This window comes from Macrotis lagotis, chromosome X (genome assembly GCF_037893015.1).
Source record: "Macrotis lagotis isolate mMagLag1 chromosome X, bilby.v1.9.chrom.fasta, whole genome shotgun sequence".
NCBI classification, from domain to species: Eukaryota; Metazoa; Chordata; class Mammalia; order Peramelemorphia; family Peramelidae; genus Macrotis; species Macrotis lagotis.
In genome coordinates, this window is record NC_133666.1 from 571,224,960 (window position 1) to 571,247,487 (window position 22,528).

General features: G+C 31.5%; 1 protein-coding gene across 1 annotated transcript in view; it reads right to left on the reverse strand.

The window, feature by feature from the left end:
* Positions 1-1,363: 1,363 nt before the first annotated feature.
* CSMD3 (CUB and Sushi multiple domains 3) overlaps positions 1,364-22,528 on the reverse strand; it is a 639,662-nt gene continuing 618,497 nt past the window's right edge. The window contains exons 53-57 of the mRNA XM_074202120.1: positions 18,947-19,105; positions 11,343-11,455; positions 9,578-9,665; positions 8,148-8,283; positions 1,364-3,228 (exon numbers count right to left, since the gene is read on the reverse strand). Coding sequence (XP_074058221.1) covers positions 3,069-3,228; positions 8,148-8,283; positions 9,578-9,665; positions 11,343-11,455; positions 18,947-19,105 — 656 coding nt within the window. The 3' untranslated portion in view covers positions 1,364-3,068. The remainder of the gene's footprint in view (positions 3,229-8,147; positions 8,284-9,577; positions 9,666-11,342; positions 11,456-18,946; positions 19,106-22,528) is intronic.

The following is a 22,528-nucleotide window of genomic DNA, read 5'->3' on the forward strand; positions in this document are numbered from 1 at the left end:
AATTGTGAGCTAAAAGATCAAAAGTAAAAAATGGGGAGGAATTCAAAATAAATGAAAAATAATGAAAAAGATTATAAAAGAAAAAAATTAAAAATGAGAGAAAGAAGAAATTAAAAGGAAATCAAATGAAAAGAACAAAATATGAAAGAGGGGAAAATAGACTAATTTTGGATTGAAGGTTTAGGAAAGAAATACAAAGAGTGGCAATAAGACTATCATTATATAGACATAATCATAGGAAAGAAGTTAGGCCAGGTAGTATCAAATGGCATATGGCCTCTGTGTCTTCAAATAAAAGAAAAAAATTTAAGAAATAAGAAATTAGTAAATAAAAGTTTCATCTTCCAAAAGAATTGGAAAGAAAATGAACTAGATTTACATAATCAGTTCAAGTTTACAAAGGGGAGGGGAAAGAGAGAACAAGAGGGAACAATTAAATTATCCCCTCACACCATGTTAAGTGTTTTAAGAACACTGTTATTTAATTATAAATCACTGTATATATGTTGTAGAACATGACATTCCAAGAAATTAACTAATTTTTTTAATTATAATGTCATAGTCATTCATTGTGCTAATTTATAGACTTGAAAGAGACAGTATAGTGTAATGGAAAATATGTTTAAAGCGAGGAAAGAAGAGAAATAGAACAACCAAAGGTTCATATACTGCCTCTAATGCTTACTAGCTTTCTGTCTAACCCAGATTAACCTCTGATCATCAGTTTCCTCATCTGAAAAGTAGAGATAATATCTTTATTACCAATCTTTCAAAGTTATTATGAGACTCAAATTCCATAGTGTATAGGAAGTTCTCTGTAAAACTGAAAGCAACATATAAACATTAGCTATTATAATACAGGCGAATTGAGTTGGGTTTGCATGTCAGTCCATTTGTCATAAGCCCAAAACATGAATACTGAATATCAGATACTCAGTAATAAAGTGAAATTACCTTGGTGAAGGTGGGATATAGAATTTTAGGGGATGTCTAATCCAAATTTGATATTTATGAATGAAAATCTACATTTGTGAAAAATATAAATATCTAATTTTCATCCTGCTACCACTTGTGTAATGACTCCATTTGCTTCAAATGGTGTGTCAAGGTTACAAGGTTACAAAATAAATTCTTTATTTTTCACTGTTGCATTTTCAGTATTGGGAAATATAATCTGTCAGTTTCATAGTTATTTAAGGTTCTATAAGTCAGATCAACAAACAATTTGAAAAGAACACACAGTATTTAAAAAAGCAATTATCCATTTTTATTTTGTTTACATTGCACTGAAAATTTACATCATACTTTTACAAATTCTTTTTTTCATAAAAATATACTTCTTTACAAAAGTGTATGCATTAATATAAGAGGAGTAGCCAGTTGCAGAAGAAACATTGTTTAAACAAGGTCTTAAATGTATTAACCTTAACATTAATGAATGAATCATTGTTATTGCAGTCATTTGAATAAACAAGAATAAATAACTGATGGCATAAAATATAAAACAGCATCCTATCAGTAGAATACAGTTTTGAGAGATTCATATGAATTTTCAAAACAATGAGTTTCAAAGTGGTTTGTACGAAATTCATTTAATGTAGAAATCCAAGCAGCAGTCCTGGGTGCAATGATTTTTGGTAGGCACTCTGTATCGTGGTATGAAAAGTTTAGATTTTCACAGAGTTAATCATATTAGAAAGGGACAGTAACAGATAGTTCACACTGGATACAGATCTGTGTCTAATGAAATATAACATGCTATGAAAGGAAGACAATGGCCCACTAAAAAAAAAAGAAACAGATTACTGAATGGTCCATTTGAAATGACTAGCCAGAAAGCTGAAGAGTAGATTTCCTGCTATAAAATGGAAACCATTTTACCATGTCCCAAATCTTCTCATTTAGGACAAGAAGTTGGGAGAATTTGTTGGTATAGCAATCCTTGATGAAATTGTTTTTTTTTTTAACCAGATTTCTATTGTTTGACCTCTATAAATAAATATTCTAATTATCATTGTTGGAAGTTGAAATCAAAATATTTATCCAAACTGCATTTCAGAAGAAATATACATGTCCTGATTAAACACAGAAGTAGTGAAATAATGTTTATGTGGCCATAAAATGGTTTAGGTAGACTTCAGTATGGATGTATTATTGTATCAGTACAATAGTTTAACATGTACTACTTAAGTCTTTCAAAAAAAAATGGGAACTTTAATAAGACAATCACTTTGGGAGTATTATATAATTGCAATTTTTTATTCTTTTAGCAAGGTTTGCCAGGTTCTGAAAGCATAATGGTGTGAGGAATTTCACACTACCCCATTACTCACTGACTAAATTAATTATTGAACAATGGGGCTATCAATGGAAGTAGCATGATCTCATTGCCCTTTATTACTGCCAACCTAAGAAAAGAATGCTGATTTAGTATTGAGGAATTGAAAACACTGGGAAATGAAACAAGAGCATAAAACCTTGTTTTTTTATCTGTGGCACAAATTAACTCTTTAAACAATTTCAAGGTCATGTCATGATCTTAAAAACAAACAAATATGGAAAATGATATTTTGATTAACAAAGATGAGTAGCCGATAAAGTGGTACAAAGTACATATTCATGGAATGATGTAGCTCATGATGGTTAAAGAGAAGTCAGTGACCTATTGTCTCTTGTAAGTATAGCTCTTATTTTCTACCCTATATCTTTTTTTTTTACCCAGTCCCTCTAATATAGTTTATAAAGCACAGAAATACTGATAGTGGATGCTCCTCCAATATATGCAAATAAGTTTATGTTTTAGAATAATCTCCTTTTTTAAAAAAGCAAATAAACTGTGAGTAAGCACTCACAGAGTGCAGCCGATTCTCTGTAAAACTCTCCATGGTAACCATGAAGAAGAGTCATGTTCCAGTTTCTGAAAAAAACACTCTTCTCTATCATTCCTCAGGAAAAGGTGACCCAGTAAATCCTGAAAAGTGTGCTTTAATTTGTTTAGCAGTGGCCTAAATGTGCACTGTGTTGTGTTTCCATTTCCAAACTTCTGAAGAAGTCAAAGTGTTACCACATTATACCATTGTGCAAACTGTGTTCAAGTTGGGGTCAAATCGTACTGCTTTCCCTTCGACTGATTTTGCATTGGTATCATACATAGGGTTTTCAAAAGCTGCTTGGCCATTGTTATTTTCATGTACTGAACATCCAGTGTACTGTGTTTTAGGTGCAGTCCTGTGGAAGATAAAATGGATTAGATAAATTCTGACTATTGAGGTTTTCTCTATTAGAAATAGTAGATGAAATGACAGTCCACTAATGTATAGCCTATTAACATGTCATTTTAAGTAATGATAATAGTAATAACATTTGAATCTTGAAGATTTTAATTTCCTAAAATCATAATGGCTATTTTATATATTTGTTTATTCATTCAAACATTTATGTTTAATGTTTTATACTATATCCCAAGGTTAAAAAAAATAAACAAAAAACAGTCCCTGACCTCAAGGAACTTAGTTTCTCTGGGTGGGTAGGGTGGGATAAGGCATAGAACATATCTACATATAAATTAATTAAAAGTATTAACAACACAATTACAAAGAAATATGATCGAGTGTGTAATAAGTAGTAGAATCAGAAAGACCTTTTGGAGGGGAGGCACTTAGAGTAAGCCTTTAGGGTAACTAGGTATTCATAAGCACTGAAGAAATGATCCTTCTCTAAATAATCAAGATCATTTACCCCTAAGTTTAAGATTTCAACATAGGGAGAAGAGAGAGGGGAAAAGGATTTATACATAAATGCTATATAAAAGGTATATATATAAAATGTGTATCAGATCTAGTGTTAAGGGCTTTATAACCATCATTTCATTAGAACTTCATAATAACCTTGTTGTTAGTAGGTAGGGGCTGCCATTTATTCCAATTTTATAAGTGAGGAAACTGAAACAGAGGTTGAATTGTCCAAGATGACATAGCCAGAAAATATCTCAAGATCAGATTGGGCTTGAACTCAAATCTTTTTAACTGCAGGCCTGGAGGAGTGTAATACATTACAATATCTAGCTGCTCACAGATAAATATACTATTAATGTAAAATACCTCATCACCCTTTTTTATTTGAGCTTTTCCTTTTAACAATTTACGCTCCTCAATTGCAATATTCCAGGCATAGTTGGTATATATATATATATATATAGCCAAATCCCAATAATTTTGGCTTTTAAATGTATTTAAAATTTTAAATTTATTTTAACAAATATTCTTCTTTATGGTGACTCAAAAAGAGACAGAACACATGAAAAATAGATATATAAAAATTAGAAAGCAAGTATTTTCAAATGAATATTAAATATATAAGAACAGTCTTAGGGACGCTAATTTTTACTAGGATCTGAAGTTTAAGATAATTGTTAAACATTATTAAATTTTAAAATTTTAAAATAAGGAATATTTTTTTTTTGAAAAAGGTAGAAATGTTGCTTAGAATTGTTGATAAAATCAAAAGAAGGTAGGTGGACAATTCTTATTTTGCTACTGTTTGTCTAACAAAGAGAATAAAAATAGTCAATGAGTAATTGAAACCAACTTAAGTTAGTTGACTAAAGAGACTTCATGTTATTTTACTCAAATTCTGACATATGCTAAATTTACGAAGATCCTGGTAAAATCCTAGAGAACAGGGCTGATATAGGTTCAATCAGGCAAAAAATTGTAGTAAGTTTGAAAAAGGAAAAGAAGGTAAATAAAGGTAATTAGGTGAATATATTGAGACTGAATGGTTTTATTAAAAGAGTTTTATGCAAAATAAAACTCAGTAGTTCCCCTCATTTTTTTTTTAACTGGAGGAACAAGGTAAAATCATGGACACCATTAAACAGCTGCTGAAATCAAAACTACTAAATTTCTCTCATGAGGTAAAAAGATATGTAATAAATGATGATATTGATCCTAAAACAAAGAGGGTTCAGATCTAGTTGACTTTTAAATGGATCCTAGAGAGTAATAATTAATGCATCAATGTCAACCTGAACCATCTAGATTCTGGGCTTGGGCTCAGGGCTCTGATAGGTGAGTTTTCTCTTCTGACTAGAGCTTGGCCTCTATATTAAGTTCTAGACATTTTTTGACTATCCTAGTACCGTCCAGCTCCTTCATCCATTAGGTTCTTCTATTAGAATGCAGTTTTCTTGAGAGCAGAAACTACTTATAGTTTGTGTTTGTATTTCAATCAATTAGGTCAATTATTAAACACTTAGTAAGCTCTTTATCATATATTTATTCAACCTGGAGCCTGGAAGACCAGAGTTCAAATGTGACCCCAGATATTTACTAGCAGTGTGACCCTGAGCAAGCCACTTAACCTCTGTTGACTTCAGTTCCTTTATCTCTGAAAGAAATTAATTAAGATAATAGTAGCCTGAATCTTCCAATTATTGTAAGGTTCAAATGAGATAATAATTTTTAGCACAGTGCTGGCATTGGTAAGCACTAAGTAAAATAAGTTAGCTATCATTAGTTATTATTAAATGAAATGCTATTCTATTCTATTTGGTCTTCCTCAGTTCAGTAATTTTAATAAAGACATATGCAGCCCATTTGTCAAACTTTCAAATAAGATCAAACTGTGCAGTATTACTATTATGTTGTATGACAAAATTGGATCTAAGTACATCTCAGAGGAGCTGGAAGAGTAATTAGTTAATATTTACTAAATGTTTTATACCAAAAACTCTTAGTATTGAAGGTAATGAGATGAAATTTAAAGAAGCATAAATCCCATTGTTGTGTAAACAAAATCAAATGGCAATATAGCATATATGAAAAATACTTAACAAGCAGTTAATGAGAAAGAAGTTGTTCTTGGTTTTTTTTCATTTCTGATAACATTTTGACAAGCTAAGGTGACCTTAAGCTACAAAGCTACATTACTGCATAAAAAAAGTAAGGAAAGTGATAGAATCATTGTATTTAGTCTTGCTAAGACACATCAGGAATTTACACATTTTAGAAGAAACATTCAGAAATCAAGCTAGCTAAAAGAATATTGAGAAGATGAGACTTGAGTTAAGAAACTAAAGGAGAAGACTTTGGGGAAACATTCTAACCAACTATAAAAGCTAAAGCTTGTCATAGTGAAGAAGGATTTGATTTATGTTTAAAATCAGAGCTCAGAACTAAAGGAAGGGAGTGACAAGGAATCAGGTATGGACTTACAGAAGAAAGAAAAACTTTCTTTTATTAGAAGTAACTCCCAGTGGGTTGTTGTCACTACTAATTTCTAAGTATTGTGATCTCTAGTTAAGGTTTTTGCAGATCAGTGTTAAATCTTTTAGTGGGAATTGAGCTAGATGTCCTTTGAGATCCCTTACAATTCTGTACACATATAATTCTATTTAATAATAAGATATGTCTGTTAAATGAAAATATTACTACTATTATTATATTCATATGGTTTGGGCTGGTTCTTCCTGGTTCTTAAATCTTGCCTCATTGATTCTCATATCACATCTTTGACTAAGATTGATCTGCTTTCCTCCCCTTTTTCCAACCATAAGACATTGTCTACCATTTCACGAAAGGTAAAATTTGGGAGGCTTCCCTGGTAAAAATGTGGCACTTGGGAAGTTTTTTTGCCTCTCTTCTCTTATATTGGGATACCCTAGATTGGATAGCTCTTAAGGAGATTAAATTTACAAACTACTCTTTAGCCCTCAGGAGACCACAGCTTCATATTTTAATTTTACTATAGTTTCACTGTTTTATTCTTTGGCTAAAAGTTTGTAAAGCAATTTTAATTATTTTTGCATTGTAAGAATTTCATATACCCTGATAAAAATTAAAAAAGGATACACACTCTAGAATACTTCAAATGATAATGTAAAATAATTAAAACAAATTTTCATATTATAAAGTGCCTTTCCCATTCCTGAATCCTATTTTTCACAATCCCTGCCAGTAATAAAGATAAGCCTTTAAATTCTGACAAGATGTTATAACAGTCCTTTTTGTGTCCTTTTTATCTGGATCACCTTGACCCACCTCCCTTTAACTACACATTTCCCAACAACAAGAAATAACCTCAGTTATATTTACTTCAATTTCTCTGCAGTCAACCCTGCCTCTATTGATTAAGTTATTTCTCTTTTAAACTACTTTCATTCTCAATAACATCCAGTCAATATAAACTCCATTTTCTTTTACTCAAGAAAAATCTGGTCATAGAAGGAATTTTCCTTTGCTAATACCTGATCAATGTAATCACTATATTTTACAAAGTTGTCATGCTAAAAGAAAGAAAAAAAATATTATGATTTCTTTTATACTCAAAACAGACAACTTTTAAGGGAAGTATGTGTGGTTCAGGAAATAGAGTACTGGATTTGGAGTCAGGAAGGCTTTTGTTTAAATCCTGCCTCATTGACTTATTAGGGTTATTTAGGGTTAAACAACCCTAGAAAAGTTACTTAACCTCTGCCTCAAATTTTACATCCTTAAATGTGAATCCAGTTCTTCTAACTCTTAATCTGTCAATCTCTTTCTCTATATCTTAGCATGCCAGACTTACATTTGATGAAAAATATGTAATTTTCTTTTTCTTTTTTTCTTTAGGATTTTGCAAGGCAAATGGGGTTAAGTGGCTTGCCCAAGGCCACACAGCTAGGTAATTAGTAAGTGTCTGAGACTGAATTTGAACCCAGGTACTCCTGACTCCAGGGCCAGGGCTTTATCCCCTGTGCCACCTAGCCACCCCTGCAATTTTCTTATGTAAATAAATCAAGAAAAGAAATGATTGGGCAAAAAAATCCCTTGGCAAAGTGAATTTGTAAAAACTATGAAGGAATTATTTACTTATTCTTTCAATCCCCTAAGGCTAATATCTATGAAAGAGATAAGTCATTTTGAATTTTCACAAAGTTTCAATTTGCTATTGGAAAAAAAGATTTCCCAAAGTTTTCCCTATCCTTCAGGTTCAAGGATAAGCTAAAATTAAGGTTCACATCATTTTACACACAGTACTTCCAAACAAAAAGTTTTGTGTGTGTGTGTGTGTGTGTGTGTGTGTGTGTGTGTGTGTATAAGGGAAAACATTTTGCGGTGATTGAGGACAGAACCACAGTTCTATTATTCACAACTAATGCCACCTACCTCTGTTTATAAAGGTAAAATCCAAACCCAGCAAAAATAAGGGCAAAGAAAGGCACAAGGATAGCAATGGCCACAGAACTACTATTGGTACCATGTGGTTGGTTGGCCGTGTTAGGACCTTCTGACATGTTCAGTCCTGTAAAAGAAAAATGAAAGCTTGACAAATTGCATAGTGTCTCCCTACACTCGACTTCATCTGAATACTGACAATCAGTTTTGTTTTTGTTTTGCAATGCAAACAGAGTTAAGTGGCTTGCCCAAGGCCACACAGCTAGGTAATCATTAAGTGTCTGAGACTGGATTTGAACCCAGGTACTCTTAACTCCAGGGCCGGTGCTTTATCCACTATGCCACCTAGCTGCCCTGACAATCAGTTTTTTGCTAGAATGACTTTATCTGTGCTAAAGCTATTTTGTTTTGTTGTATAAAGCAGCACAAATGCTTCTACTTAACATTCAATTGTAAATGAGTTCTAACCTGATTTCAACATCTGTCTTATATAACCACTATTTCTCTAATGATATATAAACCATTCCCAATCATTTTGGAGTTTTTTCTTCATAACAGATAAATATATTTAAACAAATCTTGTTGTTTGAGATATGATAAAGACAGATTCTATTATTTTATTCACTATAAACTGAAATTGTTCAAGCAATCTAGAGCATTTATGTTTTTAGAAAAAAAATTAAAGTACAAGAATTTGCAAGGTAATGGAGAAAAATCACTTCATGATAAAATTTAGGCTTCATATTTTAGGCTTGGAATAATAGGATGGTAAAAAGAAAGAAAAAAGAAATATCACCTGATATATCATATTCCACAGAAGTTCTTAATAAATCCATTGAAGCACTAATATTAAAGTGCTTATGAATTTTCTCAGACAATTTTGGTAAATGAAAGTGACAAATTCACCGTGGAAATTATAAGTATCTTTCACCACAGAAAATTAGCATATCTGAAGAACACTAAGTTATTTCAGAAGGGGACCCATTATTCAATGCTTTCCCTCCTAGATACTATGAACTTATTATCCAAGTGCCCTCTGTATTACTCAAGAAGTAAAAAAAAAAAAACTGCAACAATATCCAGAGTGAAAAGAGTTACTAATGATCTTGAGAGATAAAATCAAATAGTCTATAGTTTAATATTTTCTATATATCAGTTTCACAATTCCTTTTTATTTGCTAAAGGGAAAGATGCTTTGTGATGTTTATTAGAAATATGATGAAATAGTAGGGGCTGAACAGATTTGGCACATGAAGATTCAGTGTTTCTAAATAATTTGATCCCTGAAACAGTCACCACAATACTGAATATAACTAGAACATTACAGAAGGAAATAAAATATTCAAAATATTTAATATATAGAATCTACCATATATTGTTTAGAATGTTCCCAGTACAAGAGAGTCAAAATAAATAATTACCTAATCGTTGAAGTCCAAACTGCCCATAATCTTTACCCTGAATAAATCCTTGAAATACATAAGTTGCTCCATCAGGTTCTGCAGAAACCTTTAAAAAAAATTAAGGAGAGAGAAGATTAAATCTGGAAGTTTTTTGGCCATATTTTCTCTTATTCAGTCTTGGTGAATATTAATTCTCGACAAGATTGTTCTTCTATATATTTTAGTAATTAATATATTATTTAAAATATTATAAAAAGTATCCAACATTTAGAAGGGAATTTCTGAGTTTTCAAATTCCTCTGAAGTTAGAAAAATAAATCTCAATAGTTACATTTATAGACCAGGATTGCAATCTAGCAATGCCTTGTCAAAAAACTAAAAGCTATGACTTCATGAAACCACATGGAGAACCTCAAGGTAGATTCAATAATGAAAAATGGTGATGATTCTTGAAGACCATAACATTAGCAAGGTAATGCCATGACAAGTACATGAATTGGATTTGAGTGAGAGGGATGCTGTGCTGTCACCAGCCTCACTTTCTCCTCCAGAATCATCTGAATCCAGTGGCCAGATACGAATCAGGATGACTAGAGATACCCTGGAGGAGAGGCAATCAGGGTTAAGTGACTTGCCCAAGATCACACAGCTAGTACGTATCAATTGTCTGAGGCTGGATTCAAATTCTATCCTCCTAACTTCAAGGCCAGTGCCCATGATACCATGAAAAATGATACTTTACACTTGAATGGTACATTATTTTTTCTACAAAATACTTATATATAATTTAATTTGATTTCCAAACAATCATGAAATATGTGATAAATTTATCTTAATAATCTTGAGAAATGATTGATTAAGTGAATCACCAAGTAATAGTGACACTAAATTCTAAGCTGCAGAGTCCCATAAAATAGGCTGTTAGGAAAGCACTCCTACTTCTCAATTAACCTCCATTTATATGTGAAATTTCACAATTAACAGTAAGTTCTTTCATATTAAACATTGCCCTCTATATGTAGTATCCTTTTCAAATCCAAATACCCTTCAGAAAAACAATGAGGTCTTAACTACTCACAGTAAATGAGCAATGTTTTTTCATGACAAATAACACTAGTATAACATGAGTACAAGGAAAGCCTGAGGGATTAAAAAAGGAGAAAGTTTGCAGAAGGGGGAGGCCTGGAGATGCCAGAAGTAAATTTAGTCAATTTTATAATTTTACCTGAGGTCATCTCTGACCAAGTCACTGACTTACCATTTTATTTACTATTGGGACTTCCAGGCAGGCAAAACCCATTAGGAAGAATATTTTCTGAGCTATTCTGTTTAATCAAAAGTAAAAATCAGTCCACAGGCAGCTTTTACAAGACTTCTTTGACCATGTGCTAGCATTGTCAATATAGAATTTTCATACTATACTTGATTTATCTTCTTCTCCTGAGTTAAGTGTTAGTAGAGAAAGTTACAAAATTGATTTGATTACTTTCATGTCCTACCTAACTTAGATTATTGCGCAATATTTCCCCTGCACCCTGATCAATTCCTTAGCTCACTTTCTATCTTTTTTTCCTCACTCCAGAGGCCACTAAGTTCATTTCCATTACCTATGTAAATGTACCACTGATGCAAACTGAATGTATTTTCCCCCTCAATACATGCCTAACATAATATTTCATTCAAATATTTATGTCATGATTTTCTGAGAAAAAAAAATATTCTGGTCAAACAAGGAGGTGGTAAGTCAAACTTAAACAGATGATGTCTATATAAAAGTACTTACAAAACCATCCATGGCCCAATTTTCTTCCTTCATTTTGCTCACTGAAGCATGAGCTGGTGTTTTAATAAGATAGATATGTAGCATTAGGCGAGCCTCCTGGCTTTTATATACCCCTAGAAAAATGTAAATGCATCTTAGGACTTGTAATACGGGATTAATTTTATTTTGTTGTCCTTAATTCTTTAAATACATCAAACATTATAGAGCATAGATGAAAGAGGTAAAATAAAGCCCCCCTTTAACCCTATGCACTCCATTATTCTTTTACCCATTATCCTAGCCTTCAGTGATCTTTGCTTCTATGGATGCTCAGATAATTAAATATTTGAACCTTTAAACATTAAATAATGCTTATATTAGTATTATTTATATATGTACTTAACTTTTTATATATACATCTTTTCTTCTCAAGTTATATTATTCATAGGAAAATGCCATTTATGTACTTGGAGTCAAAAGAATATCTAATAGCCACTGATTCAAAAAATGTTTAGAATACATTAACAGCAGATTAGGCACATTTCAGGAAAGAAAGGAAGTCCTTGTACTCCAATATGGAAGATGACACAAGCATAGTTATGTACAATGCAGTCATGCTATATAAGAATTCTGAGGAGGCATATGTAATCACTGCTAGGAAGGGACTAGGGAGAGTTTCATATGAGAAATAGTATTTTAGCTGTTCCCAAAAGGATGAGGAAACTATAAGAAAGTAAAGGGGATATCTAGGGAATAATGATGAGTTCAGTTTGGTTGGAAGTTAGAATATACAAAAAAAAGACAGGATGTAAGATAAGACACTGAAGTGAGCCACAAGTGCCAGTATTCAGAAATAACTGTTGAATGATTGGATTGAGAGTTTATCACTATGAATCTATTACATCAGCTCTGTTGTAATCTCATTTGAGATTTCTCTTTTATAGTCCCAAATGAGTGAATATATATATTGGCCCTGCATCTAAATTATAATGCTTTTGTGTACATATTCTCAAACTCAAAAAGCCCTAAAAACTATGTTGGGGATTAGTAGAACCAACGAATTTAGAAAGAGAAAGAATCTCAGGCAGGGATCATCTATCCTAACTCTTTTATTTCAGAGACCTCAAGTAAAACATGCCCAAGGTCACATAAATAACAAATGACAGAATTTTTCATTTTTATATCAAATAATTCTCTATCTACCACTTTTATTTAGTCGTTTCTAAATATGAATTTAGACTCTTTCTCTACACATAGAATTTCTGTTATTTGCAAGTGCTTTTATTTTCACTGTGAATCCTTAAAAATATGATCCATATCAATAAAAAAGTATTATTTATCATTCTCCCCTTATTTGACACTTGATCAGCAAAATAATCAAAAAAAATTAGCTTCAAGAATATTGATGTAATATAAAATGTAAGAATTAGGTCTTTTCCATAAATATATTTTATTATTCATGATAATATTACATAGTACAGAAGTTTGTATAAGGATTTATTTTCAATTGAATCCAAGTGTACATACTCCTAAGACTAAATTAAAAAATGTGTTTTCAATCTATTTCCTATAATACTGAGTTCCAGAGTTCTAAGAGCAATAGAATTGACAAATGACAAATTATTTATTGGCAGACAATGTCATCCCATATATATATGGCATTTGAGTAAATTGGAAATTCAGAATATATGTAACACTGCCTACTCATTGAATTCAACAAGACTGAAATAAAGCTGATCCTCTAAGACTTCAGATTGTTAAATAGTGACAGTCATCTATCTCACAGAATTATAAAGATCAAATTAGGCTTTTCTTCTCTAGACAGAGATAAATTAGATTGCCTTGGATCACTATGTTGATCAGAGTAGCCAAGACAAGTGATTATCATTTCAACATTGCTATTACAGTGCAGAAAAATTTCTCAATTCCTCTCAATTCATTTTTCATTAGTTCAAATAGGTCTTGCTATGCTATTATTTTTTTTCTGAAATCCACCGTCATTTCTTAAAACAAAGTAATATTTCATCACAATCATATGCCACAACATATTTAGCCTCTTCCCAATTGATGATCATCCCCTCAACATTCAATTCTTTGCCACCACAAAAAGAATTGCTTTAAATATATATATATATATATATATATATATATATATATATATATATATATATATTTATGTAGATCCTTTCCCCTTTCCCTCTTTGCTTTATAGATACATTAATGGCATTGCTGGATCAAAGGGTATGGAAAATTTTATAGTGCTGTGGTCATAGTTCCAAATTGTTCTCCAGAACAGTTAGAAATAGCCCACATCTCCACCAAGGGTTTATTAGTATAACAATTCCTCTCTTATCTCTTCCAGCATTTGTCATTTCTAATAGGTATAAGGTAGTATCTAAGAAATATTTTAATCTATCTTTCTCTAACCAATAGTGATTTAGAGCATTTTTTCTTAAGACTGTGTATAGCTTTGATTTGTATGTGTTTATATATCCTCTGTTCATTTATTAATTGAGGAATGATTTATATTTTTATAAACTTGATTCAGTTCTCTATATAGTTGAAGAATGTTGCTTCCAAGGCAAACAGAAGTTAAGCAACTTGCCCAGAGTCATATAACTAATTCAAATTTGAACTTAGGTCTTTCTGACTCAAGGTCTTGTGCTCTATTCACTGAACTATCTAGATCCCTTTTCTTTCTTTTAAGTTTTTTTAAAAAAAATTTATAATTTATTTTCATCCATATGTACATACATATTTCCAAGTTACAAATTTCCCCTCCACCCTCTCTTCCCACCCCTGTACCCTCAGCAAGGAATAGTCATGTTAGCATTTTATATATATATATTGAACATGTTAAACTACAAATTAGTAATTTTTGGCATGAGGAGATAGGATTAAGGGAAAGAGTAATGTAAGGGATAGTTTTATAAACTGTTCATCAGATTCAGAAGGATTTTTTTTCCTGTGTGTTTTGTTCTGTTTTCTTTTTCTCCCTCTATTTGGGGATAATATAGTCCATAGCCAGTCAGATACAGCTGTCATAGCTCTCTGGACTGCTGAGAGGATGTGCTTCCATCGAGGTTGTTCATTTCATAATGTTGTTGTTGATGTGTACATTGTTCTCTTGGTTCTACTCCCTTCTCTCAGCATCAGTTCCATAAATCATTCCATGATTATCTAGAGTCCAACTATTTATGGTTTCTTATAGAACAATAACATTCCATAGTATTCATATATCATAACTTGTTTAGCCATTCCCCAATTGATGGACATCCCCTCAATTTCCAATTCTTTGCCACTACAAAAAGAGCTGCTATGAATATTTTGGAATATGAAAGACTTTTTTCCATTTTTTATAATTTCTTCTGAATATAGAGCTAGTATTGGAACTTCTGGATGAAAGGGTATGAACAGTTTTATTGCTCTTTGGGCAGAGTTCCATATTGCTCTCCAGAAAGGTTGGATTCTTTCACAACTCCACCAGCAAAGTATCAATGCCCCAATCCTCCCACAATCTCTTCAACATTGATCATCTTCCCTTTTTCTTATCTTGACCAATCTAATAGCTGTGAGATGATACCTCATTGTTGTTTTTATTTGCATTTCTCTAATCAATAATGATTTGGAACATTTTTCCATATGATTATATATAGTTTTAATTTTTTCATTTGAAAATTGTTCATAACCTTTGGCCATTTATCAATTGGGAAATGACTTGTGATCTTATAAATCTGATGCAATTCTCTCTATATTTTAGAATATATAGAATATTAGAATATAGTTTATCCAAACTCCAGGAGGTGGCAAATTTTGTTTCCCAGATTTCTGCTTTCCTTTTAATTTTGGCAGCACTAATTTTATTAGTGCAGAAACTTTTTAATTCATTATAGTCAAAATCATTCATTTTGCTGTTTATAATCTGCTCTAATTCTTGTATGGTTATAAATTTATCCCTTTTCCATAGATCAGATAGATAATTTTTGGTCCCTTAATTTATCTATGGTATCATTCTTTATGTCTAAATTCTGTACTCATTTTGACATTATTTTAGTATAAGATGTGAGATTTGGATCTATGTCTAGTTTTTGCCATTCTATTTTCCAATTTTCCCAACAATTTTTGTCAAATAGTGAGTTCTTATCCCAAAGGCTGATGTCTTTGAGTTTGTCAAATAGTTGCTGTAGTCATTTACTGCAGTTTCTTTTAAACCTGTCCTAATCCACTGATCCATTACTCTATTTCTTAACCAGTACAAGGAAGTTTTGATGACTGCTGTTTTATAGTATAGTTTTAGATCTGATAGAGCTAAGCCACTTTCCTTTACATTTTTTGTCAATTCCCTTGCTATTCTTGACCTTTTATTATGCCAGATGAATTATTTTACTATTTTTTCCAGCTTAGTAAAGTAGTTATTTTGCCATTGGTATGGCACTGAATAAGTAATTTAATTTGGTTAAAATTGTCATTTTTATTATATTAGCTCAACCTAATCATGAGCATTTGCTGTTTTTCCAATTATTTAGATCTGGCTTTATTTGGGTGAGTAGTACTTTATTAATTGTGTTTATACAATTTCTGGGTTTGTCTTGGGAGGTAGATTCCCAAGTATTTAATGACATCTACAGTTATTTTAAATAGAATTTCTCTTTCTATCTCTTGTTCTTGGACTTTGTTGTTCATATATGGAAATGCTTATGATTTTCATGGGATTTTTTTATATCCTGCTACTTTGCTAAATCTGTTAATTGTTTCAAGGAGTTTTTAAGATGATTTTTCTTGGGTTCTCTAGGCAAAAAGTGAAAGTTTTACTTCCCCATCGTCAATTCTGATCCCTTCAATTTCATTCTCTTCTCTTATTGCTACCATTAACATTTCTAATACTAAACTGAATAATAATGGTGATAATATTTATTGATAGTTATAGATATATAGATATTATTTTAAGGAAAACTCCATTTATTCTTAAACTTTCTAGTGTTTTTAAAAGGAATGAATGTTGTTTGGATCCCTTCTCAAAAGGCTTTGACACTACTTCCCTTAATCTATCCTTTCTTTTATCATATCCCACTCTATAACTCTTTGCCATTTCTCTATTAAGGTAGATTTATAACTCAATTGAATATATGTGTGTATGTGTGTAGTACACACACACACACACACACACACACTCTTTCCTCTGAACAAATTCTGATGAGGAGGTTCAAGCATTGTCCACCACACTTTCTATTATGCAGTCTCTTCCTTGCATGCTTCTTTTAAGTGAGAACATTTTCCCCATTTTATGTCTCCTTTGTCCCTTCTCCCAGTGCTTCCTTTTTTTTTCACATTTACAGTTTTTTAGATTATTCCCAGTGTACTTGACTCAAATTGCTCCCTTTATCTATGTTGACTGCTTCTAACCACCTTAATAATGATAAAGTTCAAAGAATTACATATAGCATCCTCTCAAATTAGAATTTAAAAAGTTTAACTTTAATGAGTCCCTTATGATTACTCTTTCATGTTTCTATTTTTATTCTTCTCTTGAGTCTTCTGTTTGAATGTCAAATTTTCTTTTCAGTTCTGGCATTAAATATCTATTTCTTCCCAGAAAGGATTATCCTCCATTTTATTGTGTAAGTTCTTCCTGGTTGTAATCATAAATCCTCTGACATCAGAACATAATATTTCAAGCCTTCTGATCCTTTAATGTAGATGCTGCTAAATCTTGTGTAATCCTGACTGAGTTTCCATAATATTTGATTAGTTCCTTTCTGAATGCTTGTAGTATTTTCACCTTGACTTGTTAAGTTTGTAATTTGACAACAACATCATTGGGAATTTTCACTTTGGGATCTCTTATATAAAAATAATTCTTATTTTTTTCCTTGAGAATTTCTTGAAATATAATGTCTAGATTCTATTTTTTTTAATCATGACTTTTAGATAATCCAATAATTCTTAAATTAGCTCTCCTTGATCTGATTTCTAGGTCAATTGTTTTTCACATATTTCATATTTTCTTCTTTTTTTTCCCACTTTCCACCTCTGTTTTATTGTTTCTTGAAGTCTCATGGGATAATGAGCTTCCACTTGACCAACCCTATGTTTTTAGATATTATTTTCTTCTGTCAACATTTGCATTTTTTCTATTTAGTCAATTCTGTTTTGAAGGAGTTCTTTTCTTTAGTGAATTTTTGTATTTCCTTTTATATATGACCTTATTTGTCTTTGGAGGCATTATTTTAATATTTTTGTGCCTTTTTTAGCAGGTAGTCAATTCTCCTTTCATAATTTTCTTTCATCACTTTCATTACTTTGCCCATTTTTTCCCCTCTATAACAGATAATTTTCTTTAACTCTTCCAGGATTCATTGCTTACTCTTGTTCTATTAAGATTTTTCTTTGAGGTTTTGCTTATAGTTGTTTTCATTTTATTGTATTCTTCTGAATTTGTGTATCTTCCCTATCACCACAGCAGTTTTTAAGATGAAGTTTTTTCTATTTTGTTTTTGATGATTATCCATTTTCCTGGACTTTTTCTTGACTTTGAATTTTATGTTAAAATTAAGCTCTGCTCCCTGTTGGTGAGATGACACTATTCCCAAGCTTCAGGCTTTTTTTGTGTGTGTGTGCTACTGTTTTCAGAGTTTGTTCTAGAGATTTCCAAGGTGATATGATCTAAAACTGTTCTTCTGTTCTCCTCGTCTGTGCTCTGGATTTTTCCTGGGAACATCCCCTATTCCCCACCATCCAGTAAATGGTAGTAATCCTCTTGGTCCTAGAACTGTGACCACGGCTCCTGCTACCCTGTGACTGACCAAAAATGCTTCTTTCTGACCCCAAATTACTTCTCAGAACTATGTATGAACAATGGAATTGCCTATCAGTACTACCTGTACCCAAATGCTAAGAGAGTTCAGCTGCCCCCAATTTGCCATCTTGCCTTTGGTCCAACTATAAAGATTCTTTTAAGACACAAAATCACCTTTCCAAAAGCATACTATTGCTGAGTATACAAAAACTTTGTATTATTATCTGTGTAATTAAAGGAAATTATTAAATTTATATTTATTTTCTTTGGCCGTCTTTCAGTTGTTTCTGATTCTTCATGACCTCATTAAGGATTTTCTTGGCAAAGATGCTGGAATGATTTGCAATTTTTTTCTAGCTCATGTGATAGATGAGGAAACTGAGATAAAGAGGGTTAAATAACTTGTCCAAGATCAGATTGGAACTCAGGAAGATGAGTCTCTCTGACTACAGTTTTGGCCCTTTATCCACTTGAGTCACCCAGCTGTCATTATATCCTTTCTACATGCATTCCTAGGCATTCTGAATAAGTAATAAACATTTAAATCTCAGAGAATATCATCTGACTAGAAAGTCTAATCTATTTAATGATATTAAAAATCTGATATTTCCAAGTATTTAAAAATGATTTACTAAAATTTTTACTTTTTATTGTTTTTATGCTATCATTTAATAGCCTTAATATTAATAAATTACAAATTCTATCACAAACAAAATTTATACATAGTATATTGTAAAAAAAGTAAAAATTATAAAAGTATAAAATTAATAAATGTGACAAAAATGAAATCTTCAAGGCATCATATAATTTTAAATTTCTGACAAAGTACCTGACAGAAGCAATTCCATATTGCTGTTGCTTAGTGTTGCATTTACTCTTCCTGTGGATGAATTAAAACTGGTCACTGTCAAAGTCATAGGCTGTTTCCTCCCTTTGAAATTATAAGAGCCTTTCCATATGTAATTCTGGGCAAAGACATCATCAGGAACTGTAGATATACAAATGAGTCAAAACAATCAATTCCTTGGGACTTTATACTTGAAATGTACTAAATGAATAGTTGTTCAGTGAATGATGATTTATTATAAGGTTCACAAAATGCTAAAAGTGGTGAACACAATTTCCACATTGAATAAAATTTATATCACTGTAACAAAACACTATGATTCATAATCTCAGAAATCAGTAGGAAAATGAAGTTAGAAAATCAACATAAAACAAATTCATAATTTCACAGGAGCTATGAGTATATAATGATATATAATACCAGCTATACTGGTATTATATAAGTAGTAATATTGTTTTATAAAAGTATTAGTTAAAATTCATCCTGGCATTATTAGCTTAATAAATATTCTGAATCTGTTGCTTATTCTAATATTGTAGAGGGCAATTCTAAGATATGCTAGTTCTTCAGAGAATGAGAGATAACTTTATTCAGTGGAATTGATACTCCCTGTATTCATTAAATTAAACATTCTTAGTCTATTGCTTATACTAAGGTATACTATATCTTCAGAGAATGAGAGATACTTTATTCAATGGTATTGATATCAAAAGTCATTGAGGAGATATGAATGAAATATAAAGTGACTTCTGATTTTATTGGAACCGATCTGGATGAACAACTTATATTAGCATTCAATTTTCAGATAGAATTAATGCCTAATGATTCTTAACTGAGGACTGTGATGTTGTTTTTGAGTAACTTGATAACTATTTACCAATATAATTAATTTTCTTTGCAAACCCACATATTTATTTTATACATTTGAAAACTTTTGATTTATAAACTTTATAAAATTACTAGGGTATGATAACATATAAAAAACTTAAGAATCTTATGTTTAAATAAATAATTTAATGTTCTTTGACTTAGAGAAAATGGGGTGAACAGGTCAAGTTATCAATTATTTATTAAGGATTTATTATGTGCTAAATGCTGGAGATATATAGAGCAGTAAAAACAGTTACTGCCCTCAGACTTTTGTTAGAACTTTGCATTTAAAGTCTGCTGCATTTCAGTTCTTATTAAAATCAAATAATTCGCATGTAATTTCATTAAAATTTAAAAATATTTCACAATAGGCAAAAGACTTACAACTTCCATTTGGAATCCAGGACAGTTTCAGATATGTGACTTACCTCTTCTCTCTTATTTCTGAAATAGTGATTTTAATGTTCCAAAGGGAAATAAAAGGACATTAAAGTACCAGGTCATTTTGTGGAAAAGTTCAACTTTTCTTTCAGTAGAGATATCAAACTCCTTGTTCATATTCCTTCTTTTTTCTTTGTAGAAAGACTTTATTTAAACTTGCTTATAAGATCACAAAGACCAAGAAAGGGAGTGTGCTCTGTAGTTTTAGCTACAAATCCCAGTAACAACAGATATTGTTCCTGAGAAAGGATGGCTCTCTACTTCAGTTTTATAAAAGAATTAAAAATATCTGAACACAAAAATCTATAAAATCATTTACCAGCACTATCACCTTTACCATTCCTCCATATTTTAAAATTTATTTTAATTTTTTAATTTTTAATTTTTTGCAAGGGCTAAGTGACTTGCCCAAGGTCACACAACAAGTTTTAAGTATCTGAGGCCGGATTTGAACTCAGTCAGGTTCTCCTGACTCTAGGGCCACTGCCCCACCATTCCTATATCCATCCAATACATCCTCTCCTCTCTTTCATACGGCTTTCACTCTAATTCAGACTCTTCCTACCTGGAGCATTGCAAAAGCCTCTAAAGTGTTCCCCTTGCCTTTAAAAGTCTCTCTTTGTGCCAATGCTTCTTCTAAATAGCTGCCAAATTGTTTCCTTAAAGTTATGGTTTGATCATATTTCAGCCTTACTTTACAACTTCAGTGATTCCCTTAGGTTTAAATATAAACTCCTGTATTTGGCATTTAAAGCTTTCTCCCACCAGATCTAACCTTCCTTTCAATCAATATACATTTATTAAGTACTACTTTGAATCAGGCACTATGCTAAGTGCTTTCCAGTCTTATTATTTATTATTCCCCTTCACATGCTGTATGGTCTAAAAAATGACCTTATTCTTCCTCACATATGACTGTGCCATTATTATTGGCTCTATCATGTCCATACTGCATTCTTCCATTTCTTAGAATCCCTAGTTTTCTTCAAAACAGCTTAATTATTATTTTTTATGCCAACTAACTTCAAGTATTTCCTCTAAAAATACTGATTTGTATTTATTTTGTTTATACTTATATATGTACATATCTCCCTAATAAATGTTAGTTTCTTCAGGACAGAGAATAAATCCTTTTATACTCAGAGCTTGATATCATGCTAGATGTGGTTGGCATTGAATGTTAAATTGTCTAAAATTTATTCTACATATAAATATTTTACTAATATTATAATTCTCAAGTTACAGCATGCCTATAAGACAAAACACAGGTCTCCAAATAAATGGCAGGTGAAGTGAAATGGCATGATAGAATGGGTGTTGAATTTGGAAAAGATCTTTTCTCATCTCAGTTCTAATATCGTTTTATTCATTTAGTCATCCATCCATCATTTCATTCATTCTTTTTCCCTGCCTCAAATTATATTAATTATCTTTCTCTGAATTCATGAAAATCTATTCTCTAAAATATCTCTGGTGTATATGCCAATGATATCTGACTTTCCCCTAGATCTCTACTTAAGTCAACAAGTATTTAATTAAGCCTCAGAGATGGTTGATAAGGAATGGTGCTGAATGTTCTAAGTGTTAAGTTGTTCTGATCATTCTATCATTTCTACAAGTCTTGTCATAAATATATTTTCAAATGTCAGCATCCACCATTTCCTAGATCAGAATTGGTATCCAAATGACATTTCCATTTGTCAGTTTTCTTGTCTTTAGAATAGTTCTTAACCTCTGTGAACATGTGTTAAATTTTTTATAATTGGATTCAAATGTAATCTGTTTCTTCTGAAATCTTACGTGTTTCTATTTATTTAATACCACTACTACTATTATTATATAGGGCCCATAATCTTTACTACACTACCAAAGGTAGTGATTAAGAAAGAAGATTTAAGAAAATTTACTTTAGAAGCATGGAAAATATCATAAAGTCAAATCAAGGAAGAATTACCTTTTCTGAAAGAGGGAAGAAGAGAAAGGAGAAAAGAAATGAGGGAGAGATAAAAAAAACAGAAAGAGGAAAACAGAGGGAGAGAGAGTTTCAGTACAAAAGTCTAGATAAAGTTTCTCATCATTCTCTATCATTTATCCATGCTTCTTCCTGACTTCCTTCAAGTGTCATATGAAATCTCATCTATAGGAAAATCTTTCTTGAGCCCCTTAATTCCTAGTACCTTTCCTTTATTATCTCCAAATTCTCTTATATATAATTTGTATATACCTAGCTGTTTATATCTTCTCCTCTACTTT